This window comes from Lissotriton vulgaris, chromosome 7, assembly GCF_964263255.1.
Source record: "Lissotriton vulgaris chromosome 7, aLisVul1.2, whole genome shotgun sequence".
NCBI classification, from domain to species: domain Eukaryota; kingdom Metazoa; phylum Chordata; class Amphibia; order Caudata; family Salamandridae; genus Lissotriton; species Lissotriton vulgaris.
This window is the reverse complement of record NC_141695.1, coordinates 830,558,227-830,584,554: the sequence shown is the minus strand read 5'-3', so window position 1 is coordinate 830,584,554 and position 26,328 is coordinate 830,558,227. Positions and strand designations below refer to the sequence as shown.

At 45.4% G+C, this 26,328-nt stretch overlaps 1 protein-coding gene across 4 annotated transcripts in view; it reads left to right on the top strand.

The window, feature by feature from the left end:
• LOC147702493 (glucagon-like peptide 1 receptor) overlaps positions 1-26,328 on the top strand; it is a 461,965-nt gene that overhangs the window by 414,637 nt on the left and 21,000 nt on the right. For all 4 annotated transcript variants that reach the window (XM_086928799.1, XM_086928795.1, XM_086928798.1 and 1 more), the window contains one exon: positions 23,075-23,116. In XM_086928799.1, the coding sequence (XP_086784925.1) occupies positions 23,075-23,116 (42 nt within the window). The remainder of the gene's footprint in view (positions 1-23,074; positions 23,117-26,328) is intronic.

Below are 26,328 nucleotides of genomic sequence, written 5' to 3'. Positions count from 1 at the left end.
CCTTAGGGACCCTCTTTAATACCCATTCCCTAGGTACCAGGGGTACCATTTACTAGGTACTTACAGGGGTGCTAAAGGTCTTGCCAATTGGGGAACAACTGTACAGTTTTAGGTAAAGAAACCTGGCACGGGGCCTGGATAACAGGAACCGAGTGCACTACTGTCAGAAGTGCATCAGATACCAGGCAAAAAGTGGGGGTGACCATGTCAAAAAGTGGCACTTTCCTACAAGGGTTGACTAAATCATGTGGCAAGGAGAGGCACATTTTGCGCCATAATGTGGCACATTTTGTGATAGTATTATTTTATTATTTTGTCATTTTCAAACTTAACACACTCTGGGCTTAGGTTGCGCCTCTTTGGTACCAGTTTAATACCTAAGTATAGCAGCAAGCAACATAAAGATGACAAGTCAACCTTTGCTAAAGGCCTGTCACTGAACTCCAACATGTGTTGCTGTGTTTTTAGTAACTTTTTAACCACTGGAGCTAGAAACTATTTTTTTTGTTAAACTCTACAGATGGTGGATTATGTGGCAAATGAGGCAAATCCTTACTTATGTGAAAAACACTGTGGCTGCACAATCCCCTAATTCCAGTGGCTCTGCTAATTATGCAGATAGATACACTTCGCAAGGGTAAATTGCCGTCATGCATAGTCAGGTCAGACAATGGGTTAAGTTGGCTGACCTTGTGCCCGATACTGTATGCTGTGGTGGGTGGAAGCAAAATGTAAATGGCACCACAGCGGGCCAATGGATGAAGAGGGCTGACTAGAAGTCCCCTCTAAATATTTATAGCACAGAAATGTTATTAAAAACAGAAGGCCTTGGCTAATGCTATATCTAAAAATTACAGTTTCATAAGGGGGCAGATACATTAGAGTTGTGAAGACCCACCTTTTGTAAGGTACATATTAAAGCACACTAAATCAACTCTTCACAATCCAACTTTGAATTCAATCAATTTGATCTTATTTAAAGTAGAGGAGTGTAAAGTTATAAAGCAAGGCTGACTCACAACTTTGTGTAATTTCTAAACTGTTCAAGCTTTGTGCAATGCAGAGCTTATCCAGTTCTTAAAAAAAAAATAATAATAAGCTGGCCTCAGTTCAGAGCCCTCCTTCCCACACCTCTTGTGGTAGAAGTCCATCCATCACACTCAAAATTGTTTTGTTGGAGGATATCCTACCAAGGATATTCTACATCAGGAAATCATCACACTTGGAAGGCCCAAAAGGATGAACCTTACCTCATGTAAATCCACAAAATTTAGTCTGATTTGTAAAGTGTGGAATGTCCTAATTATGATCAAATTTTGAGGTGATGTTTTAATTTAACTTGCCACTAATTTAAACTAACTTTACAGAGAGCTTAGAGCATATCCATAATGAACGTTTTGGGAAATTAGTGACAAACAGTGTCTTTTAAATATTTTCATGCTGCAACAATGGTGAAAACGAAATAGAATGTAAATGTCATTTTACAGGGGATGTTGGGAAGGTCTCACAATGAATTTCACTACAAGGTTGTGACAAAAGAGGGATATGTCAATCATATTGGATCAAAAGCACTAGTCAAAACTGCATGGACTTGGAGCAGTCTCCGACATTGGCATTCACCCCTCATAGTTACAGGCAGGTTGTGCGAAAGGTGTTATAGAAAAGGAGACCTTCATCAGAAGTCCACCAGCAAGAGAAGTAGGCATGGTGAAGGATAAGTGATTGTCTGAGCCTGAGATGGATCCATTTGAGGCCTGTGGTCTAGCTGAGGACCCTAGTTTCATCTCCAGTTAGAGGAGCTGTAGAATAGCAGGCAGCAGCATGGACCCTAAAGTTCTGAGGGCTGCTTTCACGGTTTGCTTCTAGGATCTTTTTCTCTTTTGCTTTTTCTCTTTACTCTCCTTTCTTTCTCTCAATCTTCTCTCCTTTTCTAGAACCTCTTCTCTCTACCTTTACTTCAGTCTTCTTTGTACTCAATATTTGTTATTCTCTCTCTAGCCCTCTTCTCCTTGGGCACCCTTTCAGCGAGTGTGGTTGGAAGCAGGTTTTGTGCAGAGTTTCCTACGTGGGAGATGTTGGGTGAGGTGCGCGTCGTTAAATGACATACTTCAAACATGGCGCGAGCGGCAATCCCGGCTGAACATAAGCATGAAGTGCTGCAAGCAGCTTGAAAATAGATGTATCTAGGCGAATCTACTTACCAATGTCTTTAGCATCTGATTTGCATCTTGCGATTACATGGATGAGAAGCGCATGTTTTTGTTGAAGAATGAGCGGTGCCGTCTCATCGTGGTTTGGTGCATGAGCTATACACCTTACATAAACACCTGGAAATAGACCCCTGCTAGAAGCTGCTTTTTACACTTTTCACTTTGGTATGTGGTGGAGGACAGGACATTGATGGGGAAGTGGACAGTCATTCATGAGAAAGAATGATGCTTACAGCTCTCCAGTAAGTAGGGTGACCAACCGTCCATAAGTTTCACGGACAGTCCGTAATTTTCACCTTCTGACCGTTGTCCATGACAATATCTTCAACGGACACCATTTGTCTGTAATTCTGCTGATCTTCGGTGACAGCCAATAATTTCCTGTCTTCCACTCTTCAATGATTACCCAAGCGTTGTGCAGAGAACCTAGGATTGACTTGAAAGCCTTCAGCCAATCCTAGTGCTCCAGGCTCCACTGCAGAACTGCTTTCATTGGCACCGATGCTGCAGGGTCAATGAGAACAGCTTTAGGGCACCAGCTTTACATTAATTTAGTACGTGCAGAAGCACGCTTTCGGTTCTGGTTTTGTGCATGTAGGGTCCGACTCCTGCATTTTTGGAAGAGTGACGTCATTTGCCAGGCCTGCAGACTCTATCAGCCCCAATTTCTGGACCGCAGAGGCAGCCATGGGCTTCGTTACCCCTTGCAAAGAACTTTTCAAATGGTCAGCAAATAAAGCAAAAGCAAATACAAATGTGCTTTTTACCGTTCTTTTACATGTGTGTGCGTTTATTTCCAGTTCCTCAAAGTTTCTCTGCTGTTTTCACAGTTTCCCCTAATGTACTCGTTCCTAGGCTCTCTCTAGCTTTCTCTCACCCTTTTCCCCTTCAAACTACACTCCACTCTTTAGATAAGAGGAATGCTTGTTAACGAGGTGAGGGGAGACTGGGCCGAAGTTAATGACTTCAGTCACTGTGTTCCCCAATTAGAAGGAGTCACGAGTTATTGGGACAAAAATCGGGGAAATCATGCTTGCTATAGAATTACCAAGTTCAATTTTACATGGGTGTCCCAATTCGAGGCCTTGTGCCTGCGCATTCAACAGAAAGACATTTGGTTTTATCATTTGCATTTCTACACCCAGTAAAGATGGAATCTGGAGAACAATATCCCATCTAACGTGAAATGGGACCCTTAGTCTTCCTGAGAGCAGGAGCAAAATATATCAAGATCACAGCGTGTTATTCAGTACATGTTGTTTATGATTCAAGGATCCTCATCAATGGTTTTTTCACTCTAAAGGTGAAGATGTTCAGCCTAGCTGTGAATTAATGTTGCTTGCTCATCCTGCCTCTGTTTGTCCTTTATCAACTATTGAGTGGATGATAGTTTGTCTGGATTTGAAAACAATATTTGAAAAAACCTGTTCCGGTGGGCACCACTCGGCTCTAGTCGAATTCCCTGCCACTTGGATGTGGTTGGGCAAAAATATTGGATGCAGTTTTGCAGATCTGTAACTGAAGGACTCTCAAATGACTGTCTTACCTTTTCTATCACTTTTTCACCTATTTCACCTGTCTTCCACCTCTCTTATAACCCCTTGTCTGTCTCTTTCGCACCAGTCTTTTATCAGGTCCATATCTCTCACCTTTCATCCTTCCTGCCTCTCCCCCAGCTGTTTTTTCTAACCTGTGTGTGTCTTCTTATCACCAGTTTCTCTTTTTCTGGCTCTCTCACTATAAACGACATAACCTGTCTGTCACTTTATCGCCACACTCTCAATTTTCTCCCTTCTTTCATCTGTACTTTCTCAACTGTCTACCACCCCACCCTTTCAGCGGTCTTTATAACCTCTTTTAAACGCATCTCTCTCACATCTGTCTCTTCTCTCTTCCTGTCTCTCTTTGGCATCTGCCTCTATGTAGATCAAAACTCTCATACTGTCATCCCATATCGCCACTTTTCCTCTCTCTCTGATTCTTGGCTGTCTCTTTGACACCTGTCTATGTGCATATCACCTATCGCTGTCACCTACCTTATTCTTTTTCACATGTCTATATTTCACTTACACCTGTCTCCCTTCTCTTATGTCTTTAATCCCTCTCTCTATCACACCCCTACCTTTCAGTCTCTCACCTGTCTCTCTTTCGTGTCCTCTTCATTCTCTTCCTTCCTTATTTTTCCCCTGATATCCCCTCATAGTTTTTCTCTTTTACTCATTCCTCCCCCTCTGCTGTACTTCTTATTTCTTGCTCTCTCCATGTGCTCAGGGGGTGGAGGAGTCAGAGACGACCTTTTACTAGGTTAGGTTCCACTTTCAGAAATAAATAATTGCTTTGCAGGTGTGTGTCTTAGCTTACAACCGGCTACTGGTTAGAACGTTCATGACTTTACTTTCAAAGTATGTAGGTGAGAGGTACAGAAAGTAAACACGGCTCAATAGAGCTTTGTATCACTCCTGTTTCTGACACCACCCTTACTCTGCTGAGACCAGGGGTGTCACCATTGCACCCATAAATGATGCCCATGACAAAATCTTGAAAGTTCAAGAACACTTCTGTGGGAAATTCTATGTCAAGGGAGTTCTAGAACACTTCTGCTGGAAATTCTATGTCAAGGGATTTGTGCTCCAGGAGTCCAAGTATTGTGGGTGGGAGGTTGATCTTATGGCTATTTCCTTCAACAACGTCACAATTTTATCATTTAGACCGGATGCAAGTCAAATAAGGTTGTGTTTCTGGTTGAGAACTGTGGGCAAAGACAGTCAGGACTCTCTGTGGAGGTGGCTACCCACAGAAAAATGACAGTCCCACACAACGTATGATGAATACTTATTCTCCGTTCTCCACTATCTGATCTCATCATGTGCAGAGATACAGTAGAGCCAGACAACAGTTCTTATGAATGGAGATTCTTTTGAGCTTGCACAAACGAGACACTTTAGGGCTGAGTGGTCGGGATTCATGTCCTTTGGGAGCCCTGCCTGTATATACCTTTGCACGACCTTCTTCGTAGTGTCTGTAAAATGTACCCTTTGTCCCGAATTTTTGTCCTGAATTTTGACCTTCCGTCCTGAATTTTTACCCTTTGTCCTGAATTTTTACACTCACCATCCTGACTTGACACGTTGTCCTGAATTTTTACACTCACCGTCCTGAATTTACAACCATGCCAGTTGGTCACCCTACCAGTAAGTCCACTTACGGAGCACCTGCAAGCTTTGTCTTTTTCAGTGCAGAGTCTTGATTTGTATGATGGGTAGTTTTGTGCGTCCTATCTATATCTTGCAAATATATATTCGTCCAGTTTATTTCGGCAACAGCAAGGCCCGGGCCGGGGTCCATAAAAACTCTTCGTGACAACGAGAGCTAGTAAATACTCGTTTCTTCCACTAGGTGGCAGCAGTGCCACAATTATAATGTTGGTCGTATCGCAACATCTGGGAAATGCTTTAAAGCGCTGAGGCCGGGCACTTAGTGGCGTATCACGAGTTTGCCCTCTTGTGGGCTTTTAATTCAGATCAGATTACAGAAACATCACACACAGGTTATACAGATATGATTGTGTTTGGTTTTCTTTCTATTCTCTCCTTTGTGTGAGAGTCTTAGAAAAAATTTCGGGGGGGGGGGCTGAACCTTTAATCAGTAGGCAGAGTGGGGCTGCAGGGGCTCTTAGAAAAGGTGCAAGGCCTAATTAACATTCAAATGGTCTTTTAAAGACCCGTTAAACGTTCGGGTGCGGCTCTGTGTGCCCGGGATCTGTCTCATCCCGGGCTGCCACACACGACGGGGGGGGGGGGGGGGGGGGGTTTGAAGCCCGGTGAGTTCAATGGGTGTTGCGCGCCTGTGCTGCAGTATTGTCATTGCATAACTCCAGCACGAGCTGCGAGGCATGCATGTTACAGCACTGCTCGACTTTCAGAAACTTACAGTGGCCGTTGAGTTCATATATATTATGAGCCTGTGAGTGAGGATGAAAGGTTGACTTCAAATGCTAGAGGGCAGACATGCCTGTCTGCCTCGAAGCGTCTCCAGGCAAAGGAAACAGACTGCCTCCGACTGCAGGAGACAGTGACCGTGAACAGAGGAGGCCTGCCATGTGCAGCGCTGGCGTAACGGAACTTGAGCCTCCCCAGCCTCCTCCATTTATTTCGGACTCAGTCAGGAGAGAGCCCTCTGCCGTCGCCCATGCATAGAGACGGAGGGTCCCCGGCCCGAGGAGCTCGGCCCCCCGGACCACGGGTGCTGCGGGGGCTATTGTTACGTTACTGGCAGTTGGAGATGGCTTGGCGATGCATAGTGTCTGGCAATCCAATCTTGTGGTCTTCTTGAGTCCAGTCCTTCCTGTTAGGCTGGGGAGACCGAGCTGCGGACATTGATTGTAAGAGCCACTGAGCTCTCTCCAGAAACAATCCAGCTGTGAAGTAACTCTTGCTAGAAATGTCCACTGTATTATACACACCCATGCACTCACCACCACTAGTCAAGTCAAGTCAAGTCAAGAGATTTATATAGCGCGCTACATACCCATAGGGTCTCAAGGCGCTGGAGGGAGGATGGGGAATTACTTGTCGAATATCCAAGTTTTAAGTTGCTTTCTGAATGCTAGGTGGTTCTGGGTAAGGCGAAGGTGAGTGGGAAGTGAGTTCCAGGTTTTAGCTGCCAGGTAGGAGAAGAATCTACCTCCCATGGTGGTTTTGTTGATGCGAGGTACCGTGCCAAGGGCTTGGTTGGAGGATCGCAGCTGACGGGAGGGGGTGTAGAAGGACAATCGTGTGTTGAGGCATTCGGGCCCAAGATCGTAAAGTGCTTTGTGTGCGTGGGTTAGGAGGCGGAAAGTAATCCTCTTATTTACGGGGAGCCAGTGGAGGTTTTTCAGGTGACCAGAGATGTGTTCTTTACGCGGGATGTCTAGTATGAGCCTGGCTGAAGCGTTCTGGATGCGTTGGAGTTTTTTCTGGAGTTTTGCGGTGGTACCGGCGTATAGTGTGTTTCCGTAGTCCAGGCGGCTCGTGACCAGTGCGTGGGTGACCGTTTTTCTAGTTTCGGTGGGGATCCAGCGAAATGTTTTTTTGAGCATGCGAAGAATGTTGAAGCAAGATGATGAAACGGCGTTGACTTGTCTGGTCATCGAGAGTGAGGAGTCCAGGATGACGCCCAGGTTCCGTGCGTGGTCCGTCGGGATGGGGGCTTTTCCAAGGGCTTCTGGCCACCAAGAGTCATCCCAGGCGGAGGTGGGGGTGCCTAAGATGAGGACTTCTGTTTTGTCTGAGTTCAGTTTCAGACGGCTGTGCTTCATCCACTTGGCTACTTCTTTCATTCCTTCGTGTAAGTTGGTTTTGGCGGTATTAGGGTCTTTGGTGAGTGATAGGATCAGTTGAGTGTCATCCGCGTAGGAGATGATGTTGAGATTGTGTTGGCGAGCGATGGCCGCAAGGGGGCTCATGTATACATTGAAGAGGGTGGGACTGAGTGACGATCCTTGTGGCACGCCGCAGATGACAGAGCCAATCAAACGACAGCTTTACTGCCAGTGGTCCCAGAACTCGTTCTCTCATCAGTGCATGCATCACTCTTCCCTCCTGGCGGATATTGCAGGAGAATATTAGCTTCCTCCCAGGCCTCCAACCTCGCAGCTTGCCTCGTGCTCGGCAAACAGTGCACCTTTGACGTCCGTCCTCGTTTCCCGCATGCGCACTCGCACGTACCTGTGGGCTCGGGAAGGTAGGCTTGCAATGCTTGAAGCGACACAAAAGTAAACTGAATGCTCCGAATAACAGAGATGAAACCAACTGATTGGAGGCCAGTAAGTTATGAAAGAGCGAGCAGAGAAGGCAAAATAGAGCACAGGCCATCGAAAGGCAAGGACTTTTATAGAATGTACAGATTTGGAAAATGTATAGAACAATAAAAGAAAGTAAACAAAGGCAAAGGTTGAGATATTGCAAACAACGGGGAACTGCAGATGGAGAGAGAGCAAATACAGATATAAGGCACAGACTGCCAGAGAAAACACAACAGAGAACTATATTGGAGTGGTGAGACAGGGCAAATACAATGAGATAAAGCATGCCCCAATTCCATTGTAAAGTGTTTCTAGTGCAAAGTTCGTGATAAGCCTAGAGGGGGATTTTGCTTCCTTCGACCCCTTGCTCCTTAACCCATCTGCTCTTCATACAGTCCTTCCACCTATACTTCCAACTATGCTGATGACACTGATATTTAGACACCCGCGGAACACCACAGAGGAAGTGAGAAATGTGGAGTGATTGTGTACTCCAGCTTGTCCTGGGAAGAGAGGGTAAATCAAGAGAAGGGAGTTGCCTGCACACCGTGCAACTACTACCAGCATCTTCTTACGACCTACGTCTAGGATTTGCTCACAGGTTGCAGATCACAATTGCTTTGGTCATACCACGTGCTATGCCTCTATTCCAGAGAAGGAGTCTGCTTTGGGACTTCTCTGTACCTTCTCCTCTGACACCATCTTATCCAGAAAGTCCGACACCATCTGCGTAAGCACAACCAATACTCTCAGCACAAGCTTTCTCCTGGCTGTTGGGGTCAGAGAGTTTTCATTCATGTTTATCTGTATCACCACCAGAGTTATCTTCCTTTGATTTAAACTACAGGCATACTCCTAAAGATGGCCTATCCAATCCAGACTGGCCCCCGCTCTTGACCATCTCTTCCTTCACAAGGTCTCATGCTGGTGGAACTTCTTTCTCTGGCCACGTGTCCAATCTATGTAACTCAGTCAGTCAGACAATACCTCTTTATTCAGTCAATTTAGGCCATAAAACCAAATAGCAACACCCACAAACCAGGTCAAATCACAGCTGTACATACAGACATAACTTGACATATATATGCAAACAAGTATATAAAACACTCGCTCTTGAATAAGGAACATGCAAGTCCAAAATGGATTCCAGAGGGCAATACAGACTTGTTGTTCCCAAAAAGGTGACTCACTAATGCACGGGTCATATTACAGGAAGATGATTCTTATCCACAAGTCAACTCTTTATATTTTATACTTCTCCAGCTAAAGGCAGCTGCAATTTCACTGTAATACCATTGGAGTACCACTCTCGTATACCCACAGATCTTCAAGTGTTTGTGACATAGGCCATGTCACAAACCTGTACTCTACCGACCAGGCAGAATAGATCCATCCAGGCAGAGCACAGTATGTATCTCCTCCAATGTGACTCTTCTTAACCACAGCCACAACATGACAGGAGCACGCAGCGAACCTCTCCTAAAACACACAACTCTTCCCACAGAATGAACAATATTAATCCACACTCTGCCTTCCATTCATGGCAAATGGCGCCAACCTGTCATCTGTCCATGCAAAAGCGCTTTGGGGGTCACAGCGGTATGCTATACAAAATCTACCAAAATGCTGAACAAGCATTGGCATAGACAATAGGTCTCGCTTTTGGGACCTTATATGTGTTAAGTTATGCAGCACAATATCCTTGGTGCACCAACATTACTGTTGCATGGTAAAACACTTAAACACCAAAGGCGAGACCTATTGGCTATGCCAATGCTTGCATGATTTACATGCCAAATATTTTCAAGGCTCGGCTCGTGCATGAGCTCTTAATGCCCAGCCAGACCCTTGGCTTGGCTGTTGCTCATCTCTCTGTGTGAATGTGTTGGCTCGCCCACCTCTACATGTCAGTTAGTCATGTTCTCCATTTAAATGGCCTACATTTTTGTTAAACATGAAGCAAGATGACTTTATATAAACCATATGCATATGAGGTTTTTGTACTGCACAGATCCTGAACGGAATTAATTCAATGTGCTCTTAAACTGGTTACAAGAAATTAAGTAAACTAATGCAATGTGCAGTTGCTCACACAATTTGTTCAAGTGGGGAAGCCAGGATTTGAATCCAGGTTTCCTCTTTGTAAATTGTGAAGCTCCACTATTGTAGGACTATAGCCTTTTCTCTTTATGTAGCACCAAAGGCCAATGTTTTGTGTTCAATTACTTCATGAATTAGAATTTGCATATGGCGTTCACTTCATACATATATCACACTTAAAATAAAACTAGCAATATACACGTACATATATATATGCGTACTCCGAATTTTTAAAGGTGCTCTTTTTTGGAATGTTTCCACAAAACCTGAAGATTAAACAGTGACAGAAACATGTTTGATGCCAAGCTGTACGTTCCTTGTGATGCTAAAATCAAAGTAGTAAACACCGTTGGGCTGCAAGACCTGTTTGTTTTGATAGTTATCTGAGTGGTTCAGCCACTCCCAAAAGTGTTCTATTTATTACGTCATGTGAGCCACCATTAGCATATAATGAACATCTTCTGTCTTCCTTCACACTTACATTTAAAGTTGAAACAAGCATTGTCAAGTGAGGTACTTTTTCATAGTGTTTGTCAGACCAACCCAAAACGTTTTTCCTAACAGTTTAATATGTTGTTACACCTATGCTGGGTTGTGGGGATTGCAAAATTGCTAATACACTGTTATTTCCTTAGAATGGTTGACATTATTCGCGTTAGGCACCCTGGTTTGCAGTACCCTTATACTTTACGTGTACATTAGGGCCTGGTTAGAAAAGTGCCTATTCTAGAGAAAAGGTGCGAAAAAGAGAGGAAAAGTAGATACTCGTAGCAAGTTGTACAGTAGGGTGAGGTAGGACTTAAGAAAAACGTGTCTGGGTTGGGCAGTGTTAGTGCCAGAGTAAATAGAGTACCATGTGTGTATGTCCGTCGATTTCAGTGCGCTGGTCGCATCATCCCTGCCACAGGGTATTTCAGCTTGTTGGGTAAAGCAGCCCTGCAAAGGAAAACGCAGCATATATACCCATACTTTTTGTGATATGGTGGGTGTAAAAAAAATAGAAGCTCTGCTTTCATCCACTCCTTTCCCCGGCTGCTTTGTATGTACTCCTGTCTTAAGTATAGCACAAGGAAAGGGAACATAACTGAAATATGGCTGTTTCTGGCCCTTTTGCGAATTGCATTTTAAATGAGTACGGCTGTGGAAGCAGCTGTTTGATTAAACTGTCCTGCTTCTGTTTCGTGACATTATACCTGGTGTTTTCTTTATATAAAACTTTCAAAGACCAGGAAAACAATGGTGTTAAGATTACCACTTTTTTAATAGTTGTTTCTATGGTTTTCAAGTTAGCAAACCATCACTGAATAGGTAGATTTAATTTTATTGTATGTTTGAATTTTAAAGCTGGTTTTAAATAAGTTTGTCACATATTTTATCTTCGATTCGAGTAATTTCGTTTTCAAAACAGTAATTAAACATAAGATAGGTTCAGTTGATTAACTGAGGAGTATGGATCCTTGACAGTTACCATAGACGTTTAGGAAAGAGGTGCTTGGTTAAAGGTCTTGTATGCTCTTGACATTTTTCACCATCTTTCTCCAGATGGCACATGGTCCCTTATTTGCTTGGTTTTTTTCTTTAGTTTACTCGGTTGGGTTTTTATTTACCGGCCAAGCAAAAACAGTAGGTGTGGTGTTTCAAATCTTATAGGTTTCATTTTTTGTATGTACTTCTCACTTTTGAGGATGTGTTAAAGTACTGAAGGGGAACCGTTTGTTATTTTAGCATGTCCAAGAAATCCATTAGTAAAGTGTTTTTTCATCGTGGATTGTACTAGCATACTAAGCTGAGAGTGCTGTTGAATCTCATACATCTTCTTTGCCTTTGGTTCTCCGACATTATTGATGAATGAGGTGATTGACAGAACTATCATTTCCATCTTTTAAACACATTTCCATCTGTAATTAATTAATTGTGGGTTTATATAGCGCTAGGATAGACTCCCGGAGGAGTATCTCCGCGCTTCGACCGCTGCGAAACCCTTCCTGGCTTCCCTGAGAGATGGTCCCTTAATGGGTATCTCCAGGGTGAGACCAGGCATCCCCGGCGGTCTGGTGGGGCCGTTAGTGCAGATGAGGCAAGCTTATGCCCAGAGTTGCCGAGTGTGATCGCTGATCAGAGTGGGCACCGAGGCGAGAGAATTATCGAGTCCGCTGACCCTGGTCCAGAAACCTGCCGCGTCGGGAATCGAACCCTGGTCCCGGGCCGTCCTCTGCTCTCGGGTCTGCCGCCTCTAACCGGTGAGCCACACTACTGCACTACTAATAGTCTGAAACAACACAATTCCCGCTTGAAAGAACGCGCATAGCCAATACACGAAAGCAACAGCTGTGATAAAAAAAAAAGTTAAAATTTAAAGGGCCGTCAGCCGGTCGCGCTCTCAGTGCAGTGTCAGATGAAGGAGCGTTGGGAGGCAAAGTTAACAAGTGGGAGGGGTGGGGAGTTCACACGTGCACGCGCAAAGTAGCAGCTGTTTGCTCTATTTCAAAGCACATACTCGTGCTTGAGGCGCACCGCTGCGCACTCCCGCAAGGTGTATGCTGCCACAAGCACGAGTATGTGCTTGGAAAAACAGCTGAACGACGGCTAAAGGTCTCCTATGCAGTGCATGCGTACTGTGTAGGCGAGAACTAAGAAGTGACGGATTACCTGGAAAGGAATCCCTTATGCCCAAAGTATAGATAGAGGAGCTGTGGGCTGTTGGACATGGAATCAGAGTTTATAGTTCAGCAGCGCCCACTTGTGGTACTTGAGAGGATGATCCCCAATGACCAAGCAGACATAACCCCAGTGGGAAGTTTTTGAGGAACATTACCATCTTCAATGACAGGCACCCTTCTCTCAGGGAGGAAGTGCAAACAAAAGGTGAAGGCCCTTCAGCCCTCTCTCAGTACTCTTGCCTCTTCAGCCCTCTCTCACTACTCTTGCCCCTTCAGCCCCTCTCGGTACTTTTGCCCCTTCAGCCCTCTCTCAGTACTCTTGCCTCTTCAGCCCTCTCTCACTACTCTTGCCCCTTCAGCCCCTCTCAGTACTTTTGCCCCTTCAGCCCTCTCTCAGTACTCTTGATCCTTCAGCCCTCTCAGTACTCTTGCCACTTCAGCTTTCTCTCAGTACTCTTGCCCCTTCAGTCCCTCTCAGTACTTTTGCCCCTTCAGGCTCTCTTAGTACTCTTGCCCCTTCTCCCTCTCTCAGTACTCTTGCCCCTTCAGCCCCCTGTCAGTACTTTTGCCCCTTCAGCCCCCTGCAAGTACTCTTGACCCTTCAGCCCTCTGCCAGTACTCTTGACCCTTCAGCCCTCTGCCAGTACTCTTGACCCTTCAGCCCCCTGCCAGTACTCTTGACCCTTCAGCAGTCCATGTCAGAACTCTTGTCCCTTCAGCCCCATGTCAGTACTCTTGCCCCTTCAGCCCCCTGCCAGTACTCTTGCCCCTTCAGCCCCCTGCCAGTACTCTTGCCCCTTCAGCCCCCTGCCAGTGCTCTTGCCCCTTCAGCCCCCTGTCAGTACTCTTGCCCCTTCAGACCCCTGTCAGTACTCTTGTCCCTTCAGCCCCTGCCAGTACTCTTGCCCCTTCAGCCCCCTGTCAGTACTCTTGCCCCTTCAGCCCCCTGCCAGTACTCTTGCCCCTTCAGCCCCCTGCCAGTACTCTTGCCCCTTCAGCCCCCTGTCAGTACTCTTGCCCCTTCAGACCCCTGTCAGTACTCTTGTCCCTTCAGCCCCTGCCAGTACTCTTGCCCCTTCAGCCCCCTGTCAGTACTCTTGCCCCTTCAGCCCCCTGTCAGTACTCTTGCCCCTTCAGCCCGTACTCTTGACCCTTCAGAAGTCCATGTCAAGTCAAGTCAAGTCAAAGATAGCTTTATTCGATTTCATGTAAAATCATATAAGCACATGTAAGAACATACAAATTTAAAAGTTCAGTTATAATTAGAGACACAGCAAGTTATATAAAAAGTACAGGCAGATTATGTAAAAAATGTGCAAATGGAAGCAGGGCATACTGGAATTTTCGCTATGATGCATATAAGTACATCAATACAGTTCGTCTCCATATATACATTACAGGTTTATTTTGGAAAAAGTGCTATTAACAGTTCAAAAAATTCATTCAACCCATGGAAGATCTACATCTAAGGATGAATTTTAAGAACTTGGATACAGTGTTTATAGTCATTTCATCCTGAAGTAGAAGGATCTTAAAGAGGGCCGGTCTACACTGTCTTAAGCCCCAAAACTTTAACAGGGGGATTAAATATCTTGATCTTCCCCACCCATAAAATTTACAAAAAATAATGCAATGAATTGTAGACTGCACAGAAAGGTCATCGCATGGGAAATTAATTAGGTTTTTGGACCAGTCATTCATGGCTGGAAAGGTGACCCTCCTAAAGTAATTACCCATTCTCAACCGTGCTAATAGCATTCTATCGTAGCTAGCCAGCTCGGGGTCAAATAAAGCTGCAGACCAGAATCATGCAATAGTGAATGGTGGTAAAAAACAGAGGCCTTCTTCCCCTCTACGGACCAACGTCGATCTTCCAGAAAGACGGAACATAGTTCCTTAAGCGTTTTTTTGGATATGGAAGATAGAGATGAGAGCATATTATAAAATTCAGGATGCCTTATATTTATTAGAAACTCCTTGATGTAAGAGAGCCACTGGATATTTTTAGACCCCTCATGTCTCATGCAATCTGAGATGATCACCCTATTAAAATCAGTTTCAGTAGAGGTCCAGATCTTATGCCAAAGCATCACTGGGCTGATCCTGATTAAATCAGAAATATGGACCAAGGCAAGTTCCTTGTGGCAAGCAAAGGTTGAGGTAGATCTGGGGACAGCTAACAAGTATCTGAGGAAACTATTTTCCTTCACCTGGATTTCCTGGCAGTCTGAGATACCCTAAATGCCAGCCCCATATGTGGCAGTCGACACGCATTTAGCTTTATAGATATCAAGCAAAATGCGTTCAGGCCTACCTCCCAGCTTGTTGGCGAACTGTATTAGTGCCCCAATAGCACACGAAAAAGCTAAACACCTAGTAGTAGTGGCTGTAGTCCATGTGCCTCTTTTATTAAAAACAATCCCCAAATAAGAAAAAGTACTAATTGTTTCTATCTTTGACTGTTCTAAAAAAGTGTTACAAGAGACCTTATTTTTTGATGAGCAGCACATAGTGAAAGTTTTCCCAGTATTAATTTTTAAGCCCCTAGATCCCATATATACTGAAAAGCTAGCTAACGCCTTCTGGAGGCCTAATTGGGTTCTTGCCATTATGACTGCATCATCTGCATAGAGTAGAATAGGCACTGCGGCGCCATCAATTTGAGGGTAATCCACAGCCAATTTTATTAAATGGTCCACTACACTGTTAATATAAAGATTTAAAAGAAAGGGTGCCAGGATACATCCCTGACATACGCCCTTCATTATTGGAAATGTTCCTGTACATTCACCTTTCTTACCGTGACGCACCTTTGCCCTTGCCCCTCTGTATAGTTCCATGAGGAAGTTTCGAATGATTAGATCAACTCCCAAACGTAACAAAGTGTCCCACAAGACATCGTGACTCAGACAGTCGAACGCTGAAATGAGGACAACAAATGTCATAAATAAGTTTCCCTTTTTAGCCATCCTGTATTTACCTATTAACATTACCAGGTTTTCCCTTCCAAACCATACAACACATTGGAATATACCCTCCTGGGACTGGGCCCTGTGGAGCGGGGAAAGAGCGTAGGTACACGGTTCACAGACTTAGCCTTGATCTTAGCGAAGCGTGCGATCACCATGAGGTGGAAGTCCCCCAAGCCACCAGACCCTGAGATGTGGAGGGCGGAGCTAGTGAGGTGGGGAAAGGCTGAAAGTACGACGTTACAGCACGAAGAACACAGAGGGCTTAGGAAACACCCCATTTCCCTAGACTGGAATGCTTTGTTGGGGTCATTGGAGTCGGGGAACGATTCGGACTCAGAACACACCATAGACTTGGGACACCAGGAATGAGGGTAGTTCCACTTCATAGACTGACACATATGCGGCGGCAACCAACAGGTGGGACCCATCACACGAATATAGAGGTGCACGGCCGCAGACGGCACTCACACGACAGTGTCTAACCCCACATGCCCCTAGTGCGCATTCAACAGGGATGCTGTAACACCCGCCATATACACGTGTAGGAATGTCCGACATCACGGGCTGGTATAAAAGTGAATAGGAAGTGCCTGGAGGGGGGAGGACGAGGGAGGGGGGAGTTTAGTTGGGGTGTTACAGTAACATAATGCAAAAATGAAAATGTGTATATCCTGTCAGAACGATCATATGATGCAAATATGAGACTTATGTACCGGACTGTTATGCTCTGTTTACTGTACCTTCATTTATCCTGCCAATAAAGAAATTTTCACAAAAAAAAAAACATTACCAGGTTAAGTCCTTGTTCGACAATACCCAGACCAGACTTAAACCCATATTGAAATTTAGATAAAATACCTTCGTCCTTGGCCCATACCTGTAGTCTATTTAGTATGACTCGACCCTCTATTTTCATTAGGGAGTCAAGCAATGAAATAGGCCTATAACATTTAGGATCATTTCGATCGCCCTTTTTAAATATTGGCACTACTATCGTATCCTGCCAAGTGGAAGGAAATCCACTTTTATTACAGCTATTTAACACATTTGTCAGGAGCGGTGCCCATAGGGCGATGTTATCCTTATAAATATCAATAGGAATTCCATCTGGTCCTGGGGCTTTGCTATTAGAACTTTCTATGATGGCCAGTTCCACCTCTGTTAACGAAAAAACTATATCCAAGGGGAACAAATCATGGGGACAGACTCTACGGTTTCAAATTGATCAGGGCTAATGCTTCCTATTCTGACCATGTCATCTTTCTTGTTGAGTTCAGTAAAATGATTAACCCAGACTGTCTCCTCGATGGCAAGCTCCATCAGATCACATTTCCTTTTTACAAAAAAGAGAGCGTTTACTGCTCTCCAAAAATAAGTGTTATCTCTTAATGAGCACGCCTTAAGCAGTGCTCCCCAGGCAGCCTCTTTCAGTTCATTTTTTCATTTCCGCAGAGCAGATTTATAAGTTGATCTTGCAGACTTTATATCTAGGGAGTTTCTGGGCACTATCTTTAAAGTTTTCTTTAAATGAGAGTGTGCCTTGCTGCAGTCGGAGTTAAACCATCCCTTGACCTCAAGACTTCCCCCCCCCCGTGCAATCCTTGTTAATTTGCTACTGATTTTCTGAAAAGCTTCAGTAACCTCGTATGGATTTAGGTTATCCGCGAAACAAGTCATGAAGTCAGAGCTAATGGTCTACTACTAAACTATGAAGAAACCCTACAGGATCAACCTTACTCCATTTTATTGAGTAGCCATTAGTTCTATTCAGATAAATCCCATGGCTGTATAGGTTTTCAGCTACGTCAGATGCTTGACCACAGCTCGACCCCCTACTAAAAGTTGAACTGATAGGGAAATGATCACTAAGAGCAATGTACTCTGTTCTAAACGACAGGACATTGCAATGATAACTTGTGGTGACCAGTGTATAGTCAATAACCGACTTTGATCCCCTCCCATTAAAAGTTGGTTGAGACTTGACCTGGGGACTACAAAGCTCGTTAAAAAATCCTAAGTCGTACTCGAATAATAAATTATTCAGTAAATTCTCAAACATAGACTGCTCAAAGGGAGTACAGGGATCTCCCTTGAGGTGGACCATACCACATACGTCTAAGTTACTATCGGGACAAAGATGACAGTTGAAGTCTCCTGTCACTATGGCGCACCTTCCCTCTTGCTCTGGACCAGTATCCCTGCATAGATCTTCTTTTAATTCATCCAAAACCCGTTTTCGATCATCTCCAGGGATGTTGTTATAAAAGTTAATCAGAGTGGTATGCTGGTTACCTCCCGCCATAAGTGTTAATACCTGGTAATAATTATTATTTCCCTTACTAGGTAAGCATTTGACTGAGAGGTTGGCAGTGTTGGATATAAAGGTGCATAGCCCGCCAGAACACCTAGCCCTACTAGTCTGCTTCGCTGGGGTAAGAAAGGTACGGTAACCATTCAGATGTATCTCAGACTGTTCCCAGCATTCCTGAAGGCAAATTACATCAAAATTATCTATGAATGCTAGGAAATTAGGATCCTTTACTTTACTAGATAGGCCCGCGATGTTCCAAGATACCAAAGCCAACCTACCCCTGTGCTCAACCAGTGGGAATACTACTGCTACTGGTGATGGGGCAGCCTCAGAATTACCATCTATCTGAGCTATAGTTGCTACACTATCTCCTACTGCGTTTCCCACATCCCCTTTTAGTGCCCCTGGGTGGTTGAATCGGGTCAAAACATTATCGTCAGTATCTCTAATGAAGTTAGTCACTAAATCAACAGTGCTATCTATCCCTGTTGCTGTTGGGCCAGGTGTAGTAGAGGCTGCAGTTTTGTCTTTATCCATTTGCATAACTAAAAGGTTTGGGCAGCCATCAATAGGCCCACTAACTCTTCTATTAGACTTGATAATATGCACTCTCTTTCTTTTTGAAAAACTAGTGGTTGGTGACCGTCAATCACCCATTTCCAGTCAGCTAAACCTATTGGTGATCGGAAATCCACCCCAATTGTCCCTAAAAGCTAGGTCCCTGATAGGTTGCCCACCCCCCACACCCCATGATCTCCAACCCAGTCTCGGTGTCCTGCTGTATATCAATTCCCATCAAAATCGCAGTCACGGGTGGGACGACTCCTAGGGGGGTAAAAGAAGGAGAGTCATTTCGTTTCTATACCCTCATACCTATCTTGCGTATTCCATGAACATATATGTTCGGCCGTGTGAGGATCCTCGAAATTAATCAGGACGCAATCGACCTGGACGGTTTTCCTCTCATGACCCACCCACGGCACCCTATGCACCATCAAGATCTTGCTCGACCAGAGGGGTGGTAGTGGCCGATTTAAATTAAGCCAATGTTGGACCTTATTTTTTAGTGACCAGCTAGCTTCCTCTGCGGCGTCAGCCAATTCCGGAACCACGGTCATGACCACCACATAAGGGCTTGCCTCGGGGGCAGATTCACCGCTCGTCTCCTATCTAGTCCTCCCTTGTTCCCAATACCTTTGGGTTGCAAGGTATGTGCCCTAGATGGAGTACTCCCCTCACAAGTGGGTACGGGACAAACTTTAGTTTTATCTGCAACTTTCTTCTCAGGGGCTAATGCAGGCTTAGGTTTAGTGGTAACCACTGAGGCTGGTGGATTTTTAATTGCTTGGCCTGCAGGTTTGATGTTATTTGGTTTAATACCCCCTACTTTTAATACCCCCTGGGGTTTGGGGTTTTTAGGCAGAGCACACAAGTCGGTTAGCTGTTTTTCAATGTGAAATAGTCTTGTCTTGATCGGGAAGAGGTAGATTTTGAGAAGCTCCCCTATTTTTGATAGGAGTAAACTATCAGCCTCATCATCATTGACACTTTTCCCGACCAGACTAGTTGAAGCCTCTACATTTACTGTACACATGCCCTCCTTTAATGCCGCAATGCGAGGTTGATCCTGTTTTGTCTGTAGGATTTGGACAGGATCCCCCCCGATCTTTTTGAGTGGGTCACCCCTTACCCTTGCTTTTTTTTAACTTAAGTTTTTTAGGGATAGCACCCTCCCTCCTTCCCCTCAACTGACTAGAGCTCATTTCGTCCGGTGTGATATTAACAACTAATTCCGTTTTTTTTTCTAATTCCGAGCTAAGTTGAGAGTCAGATAATAAGTGAGACGCTGACAGATCCAAAGTATTAGGCAAGCTATATCGGTCAGCGCGAACATCTATTTGACCCGTATCCTTAGACCGTTCGGGGGTTTTAGCTGATGGCAAGTGGCCCATAGACAATCTTTTTGCCAAAACAAGATCTTGGAACACTCTGCGCTCCATTAGGGTAATCCCTTGATCTATAAATGAGTTTCCCCTTATAATAAAATTATCAAGTGTGCCCGTTAATGTGACTCCCCCCGCAGCCGTTTTACTTCTGCTCCCGCGTGTACACATAATAAGAATCTAAACACAAAGTCCACTAACAATAATACAAAATTATGAATTGGAATGATATAAGGATGATATAAGGAATACGCGTACGTGCAGTTCACTCAGGGCTCCGGAGTTAGAGGGGGCCCTGCCCAGCCTCACACGGTCTCTAAACGGGCTTAAAACGTGCCCGCCCTAGGCCCGGGCTTCGCCCGGCGCCCGCCCGCGCGCGTCCCGCATGCACGGGTAAGTCTAAGTCTATATAGGAGGAGTAGAGGGTGGAGGCGGGAAGAGGACCAGCTGCGGCAGATCAAGCCGCACTGCACGCTGGTCCTCGCAGTCCCGCTGTGAGCCTGGGTGTCGGTGTTCCACTCCGATGTTCGGCGCTGGTCCGGTAAAACAGGTGAGGACAGCACTCCCTCACTGACATGGGCACTAGCGGCTTCCGCGAAGCGGGGTCCGCGAGAAGTGGGCTAAGTCCAAAACAAAACAAAAGTTCCTTCCGAGGTAAAGGGCCAGGGCTTCAGCAACTCTCCCTCGCCCCAAAGAGCAACAGGTCTTCAAGGTCCAGCCCACGATTTGAATTGCAGGGTGGAGGCGGGAAGAGGTCCAGCTGCGGCAGATCAAGCCGCACTGCACGCTGGTCCTCGCAGTCCCGCTGTGAGCCTGGGTGTCGGTGTTCCACTCCGAGGTTCGGCGCTGGCCCGGTAAAACAGGTGAGGACAGCACTCCCTCACTGAGATGGGCACGAGCGGCTCCCGTGAAGCGGGGGCCGCGAGAAGTGGGCTTAAGTCCAAAACAAACAAAAGTTACTTCCTAGGTAAAGGGCCCGGGCTTCAGCAACTCTCCCTCGCCCCAAAGAGCAACAGGTCTCCAAGGTCCAGCCCATGATTTGAACTGCAGGGTGGAGGCGGGAAGAGGACCAGCTGCGGCAGATCAAGCTGCACTGCATGCTGGTCCTCGCAGTCCCGCTGCGAGCCTGGGTGTCGGTGTTCCACTCCGAGGTTCGGCGCTGGTCCGGTAAAACAGGTGAGGACAGCACTCCCTCACTGAGATGTGCACGAGCGGCTCCCGCGGGGGCTTAAGTCCAAAACAAACAAAGGTTCCTTCCGAGGTAAAGGGCCAGGGCTTCAGCAACTCTCCCTTGCCCCAAAGAGCAGCATAGAAGTATTCACAATTAACAGGAAACATGACTTCCAAAGACTTTTTGCACCAGAAAATGTGTCTCAGAGTTCAGGTCAAAAAGGGGAAAGAGCGTCTTTTGACCTGGACTCTGAGAGACATTTTCTGGTGCAAAAAGTCTTAAGAAGTCATGTTTCCTTCTATTGAAAAATGTGTGTAAAATGTACATTGAAGGCCAGGTTATTGTAGGACGGTAACTGTGTAACCATTTCTCTGTGTAAATATTAATTGTGAATACTTCGATGCCGTTATCTGTACTTTCTTTTCTAATCACCTGACAATTCTTTATCTCTTGCACGCTCTCTTTGGGCAACCTAAAAGCTTCTTATATAGAGATAGTTGAAAAAGTAATGAATTAAAACTGTCCCTGATTTTGTAATTATTGCTGTTGCATCTTGTTCCTTTTTGTAAGACTTAGGACATTAAATGTTTAGGGTTGATCTGGGAGACATACCCCACAATTATATGGTAATATTGATCATATACTGATTAATTCAAAGGAATGGTTGAAGACCACTGTTTTTCAATAGTATACAATACCCAGGTCTTTTGACTTTTTGGGCCACTCCATTTTTGTTAATGGTTATGTCCATATGGAGTTATGCTAAACAAAACCGGACATTGTGTTTTCGATAAACAACTTAGAGGACCTTATTAAGCAGGAAATTAAATATGAACAGCAATTTCAAAAAGAGCTCAACTGCAACTTTTGTCTATGAAGTATTGTTGCAGTTCACCTAAAAATCATAGATTGTATAAATATTATGTATAATATCACAATGAATCGCATCTTGCTCTCTGTGGTAGGACCAAGGCTGCTGCTGTCTTGCGAGACATTACTTTATGATTGGATATTGCGACTGTGAGCCTGCGTTCCTGCAAGTGCATTGCCTTGATTGTTGCTTCTATTTTGGAGGGTCAGGTCCGGTTGCAGCTAGGGAGAAGGGGTGGGGTAGTCAGGTGTGAATAAGTGACATTCCAGAATAAGCAGCATCAGAACGGAACAGCAGGGATTTAATTTCCGAGTTTACCTTGTTCCAGTCGCTGCAGCACTGGACTCCAGACAGGAGCTCTGTCCTTTGCATTGCTCTCTACCTACTGCCGGACACCTGCAAGGGTTCTGCAAGTCAGATCCTGACAGCATGTGTATACAGAGCTAATGGGGCCTTGATGGGCTTCCTGTGGGCCAGGGATGTGGAGGTGAGATGTCATGGGTGTGTGGTACTCAGTCTTCCACCTCTCTGGCTGGATGTGTGGTGTTTTCAGACTTACACCCCTGTGGGTGACAGGCACCTCCTCAGGATCTTGCTGTGCCACAGCTTGGCCCATCTGCGCTTCGATAACACACGGCTAGTGACTGACCCTCAGCCGCAGGTGCACAGTACAGGGTATAGAGTGCCCTGCAGTGCATCCTTATAACGATGCACATGGCTCATTTCCTGACCTTTCAACCTGGAGATTTTGGTCTAACCCTTGTAATGGCACGTTCAGCAGTACTAGTTCTGGGTGTTGGTGGGTGGAGCCAATAGAAGAAGGGGGTGGAGTCTGTGTAGTGAGTGGGTGGAGCCAGGGGTGGGTGGGTGTTGCCTCCTTGAAATATTTGAGCTCCTGCACTTAAAATTTTACAAATTTAGCCCTGCCCACCCGCCCTACGACTGCTACGAGACCCCCAGAGCAGATACACCCCACAAGCAGAGCTGTGACAGTGCTGTATGCTTCAAAGGTGAAATCTCCATGTCTGACTCACTCTTTCTTTACTTCCAGGGCTGCCTCCTGTCTGTTCTGTACTGCTTTGCTGCAAACGAGGTGAGTGCAAGCGTTGACCGTTTATCGAATAAAAGTAATGCACCCTGATTTCAAAGTGAGAGAATACTCAGCATGCGGACACTGCAGTGCACTGACTTCTTTCTCTTCCATCGGATTCTTGCACATGTGTTGTTCCCTTGTTTGTGCAGCTTCAATGCCAGTGACACATAGTGACATGTCCTTGTCTATCTATACATGGGATGATGCGCTACCTGGACACCCGGGTCTGCCTTGGGGGATTCCATGTGTATTGTCTTTTTCCACTTCATCCGCATTAAGGTTTTAGCCTGGCCCTGGCTAGGTGCTCTGTGGAGTGTGCTTACACTCTGCCCATTCACTGGCACTGTGCTCCTGAGAATGTTTGAATCTTATGTTACAAATCAGTTCAACCAATTAAGATAGGGGCATTTTCTTGAAACTACTCATTTACTTCAAGGAGCCCCCCAAAACTCCACACCCGGCCTGGAACCCCCTATATCTGGACGCCCTTGGTGACATTGTTATAGATTCTGGCATGTTACTCCCCCAGAATGCAGATGACACCCACCACTAATTAAAAGTAGCCTCCCCTGACATATCTCTCTTTTGGCCAGAATTCTAGATTCCGTCCAATACTGAGTGACATCTGACCACATCAAATAGAACTCCTGCAAAGCAGAGTTCCTATTCATGTTGTTTTATGGCTCCTCCACCCCGGATCAAACCAAGCCTAACTCCATGAATATCTTTCAATTCACCTGATATCAGCAAAAGTTCCAAGTGCCTTGGCTTCATTCTAGACAGAAACCTCAACCCGCACAAACTCTTCACCGATCCATCAGCTTTGCAGAGGGCCAGCTGAATCATTTGTGGGATACGTTCTTGTATCTTGGAAGCCGACCTTAAAGATGTGGGCCATTGGGTCGTCTCTCCAGACTGGCCTCCATCTATTCCATTCCCTCAGGAGGCATGCTGCCCTTTGAAGTGCTTCCCATGGGGTTATTTTATCTTCTGCAGACCTGGGAAGCAGAGGATTCATAACAGTGGTACCTACATAGGTTTTAGTACCTGAAACCATAGTTAAGAGTGAATTGTTCTCTCGTTAATGGTTTGTTGGTTCAAAAAGGGCACTTGTAATGAGCTGTTTTTAATATCATTTTAATTAATCAATAATATTTTTTCTGTTTTATTCACCAAGAGATTTCTAAAGCTTATCTTGCCCATCCCAAAACCTTCCTACTGCCCCCCTACTACTTTGTAGGGGTGGCAGTTTTGATCACATCACCCAATATTGATTTCCCTTAGCTGGCATCCCATGGAGGGAAGATCCATAAACCAATCAGAGTGTCTAGTACACACATTACTCAATTCTGACTTATCACATTACTTACCCAGGAACCTGAAGATTGTTTTGGGCAGGCGATGGGAGATCTCGTAACATTGCAATGTAAAATGAAGACGATGGCAAGAAAAAATATTTTACAACTTGGTATGGCACATTCAGGGCCCAAGAGTGTCAGAGCCATTTCCATACAATGATCGCTGTTCACAAAGAAAGGAAGCTTGTGGAAACCCATTGCCACACTATAGCAATAAAGTCTAAATCAGTAAAGATGAATACATATATTTAGGAAATCCTTTGTCCACAATGCAGATATCAGTCAAGGAAACACATTTTGCATCTGCTTAAGAGGCAGCTATCCCCATTCCAGACCTCCTGTTGCAGTGTAAGCTTTCATTCCAAGAACTCAAAACTGGCAAAGAGTATTTCTTACCAAATACACCAGAGATTTGATATCTACAAAGTGATTGTACCTCTCTTCTGGTGATTGTGCGTTTGAACCTAAAACAATACCTAAATGGTACCCTTCAAAGTACAGAGGTCCCTGCCAGGCAGGCAGGGATCTCTAAATATGGGCAATGGCCCTCGACCAAGGATGAGGAGGTCATGATGTCTGCTCTACTGACAGACAAGAGCATCTCGGTAAGGCCTAGAGAAACCATGAAGATAGCTTGTTGGTATTCCTCTGTCCTGTCTCTTTACCATTCTTATTCTGTGGCTTGAAGACTCACAGAAGCCACCTAAGCTCTGGTGAAGTCTGTCCAGACACCTTCCGGAGGCTCGGCCAGTGCAGATGACTTCTGGGGCGTCAAGGACAGCAGCAGAACCTGCCGTATATTCTCACAACCCAGGATAATTAGTCGCACTTCCGGTTCCCCGAAGAAAGACGTCCCTTTCGAAATATGAGTAATAGGCCAAGATGGTAGCTATAACACTTCAAAAGACTTGCTGACGAAGAAGGGTGAGTGAATTGACTTACCTGCATACTCACACCACCTCCTCATAACACAGAAGGTTTCTCCTTGATCCTGATGAAAGCCTTCTGACCTGTACGAGCACAACAAGGCTGAAACATGTCGCCTGACCTTTCACCAGGTGCAATGGACCAATAAAGTATCCATACTAGCACCTAGCTCCATAACTTTTAACCTTATCCCTTTCTGGTTACAATAAAGACATAACACACAGTAAAGTAGATAATTTTACCCCATCTCACTTCCTCATTCATGACTGTTGTGAACCAGACTCTGCCCCCCATGTGGAGGACAACGGTGCACGTGGAGAACTTAGTGCCAATATCGGCAAACACTCACCCTCCCCCCATACAGCATTCTCCAAGAGTAATAATCAGACAAGACACCTTTTTTGTGGAGAAAATAGCTGCAGGTTTATTAGCATTACAAATATGCCAACATTGGTGGTTTATCTTACGGGCGATCCCAAGGCAGGCAGCCCCTCACCACCTGCCACCTGATGAGCCAAATTACACTGTGGCCTTCCCCAATGGTGTGTGCCATATTTTGGGGGAGGGGGACCCCTCCCACCGGTGGGCCAGCAGCCCACCCCTTTGCTCACGCCCGGTTGCTCAGGTCCACAACCGCCCGAAGGACTAACGGGGCACCGTCGCTCCTCCAGGGTCCCACGTGAGGATCTCCCGGTGAATATTTGGCCTTTGCACCCTTGTTGTGCTTCTGCAGATGGTACCCGTATGTACCTTACAGACTCTGGATCGCCCTGTAACTCCACCACAGCTCTGGGTGTGGCCACCGTCATCCCAGAGCCCCCACCAAGCTAGCCTCCATTACTTACACCCTTCTGTCTCCAAGGCCTCCCCCAGAGCAAGTAAGAACTGGTCCATACCCACTCTGGACAGGTGTACCCCATCTTCATC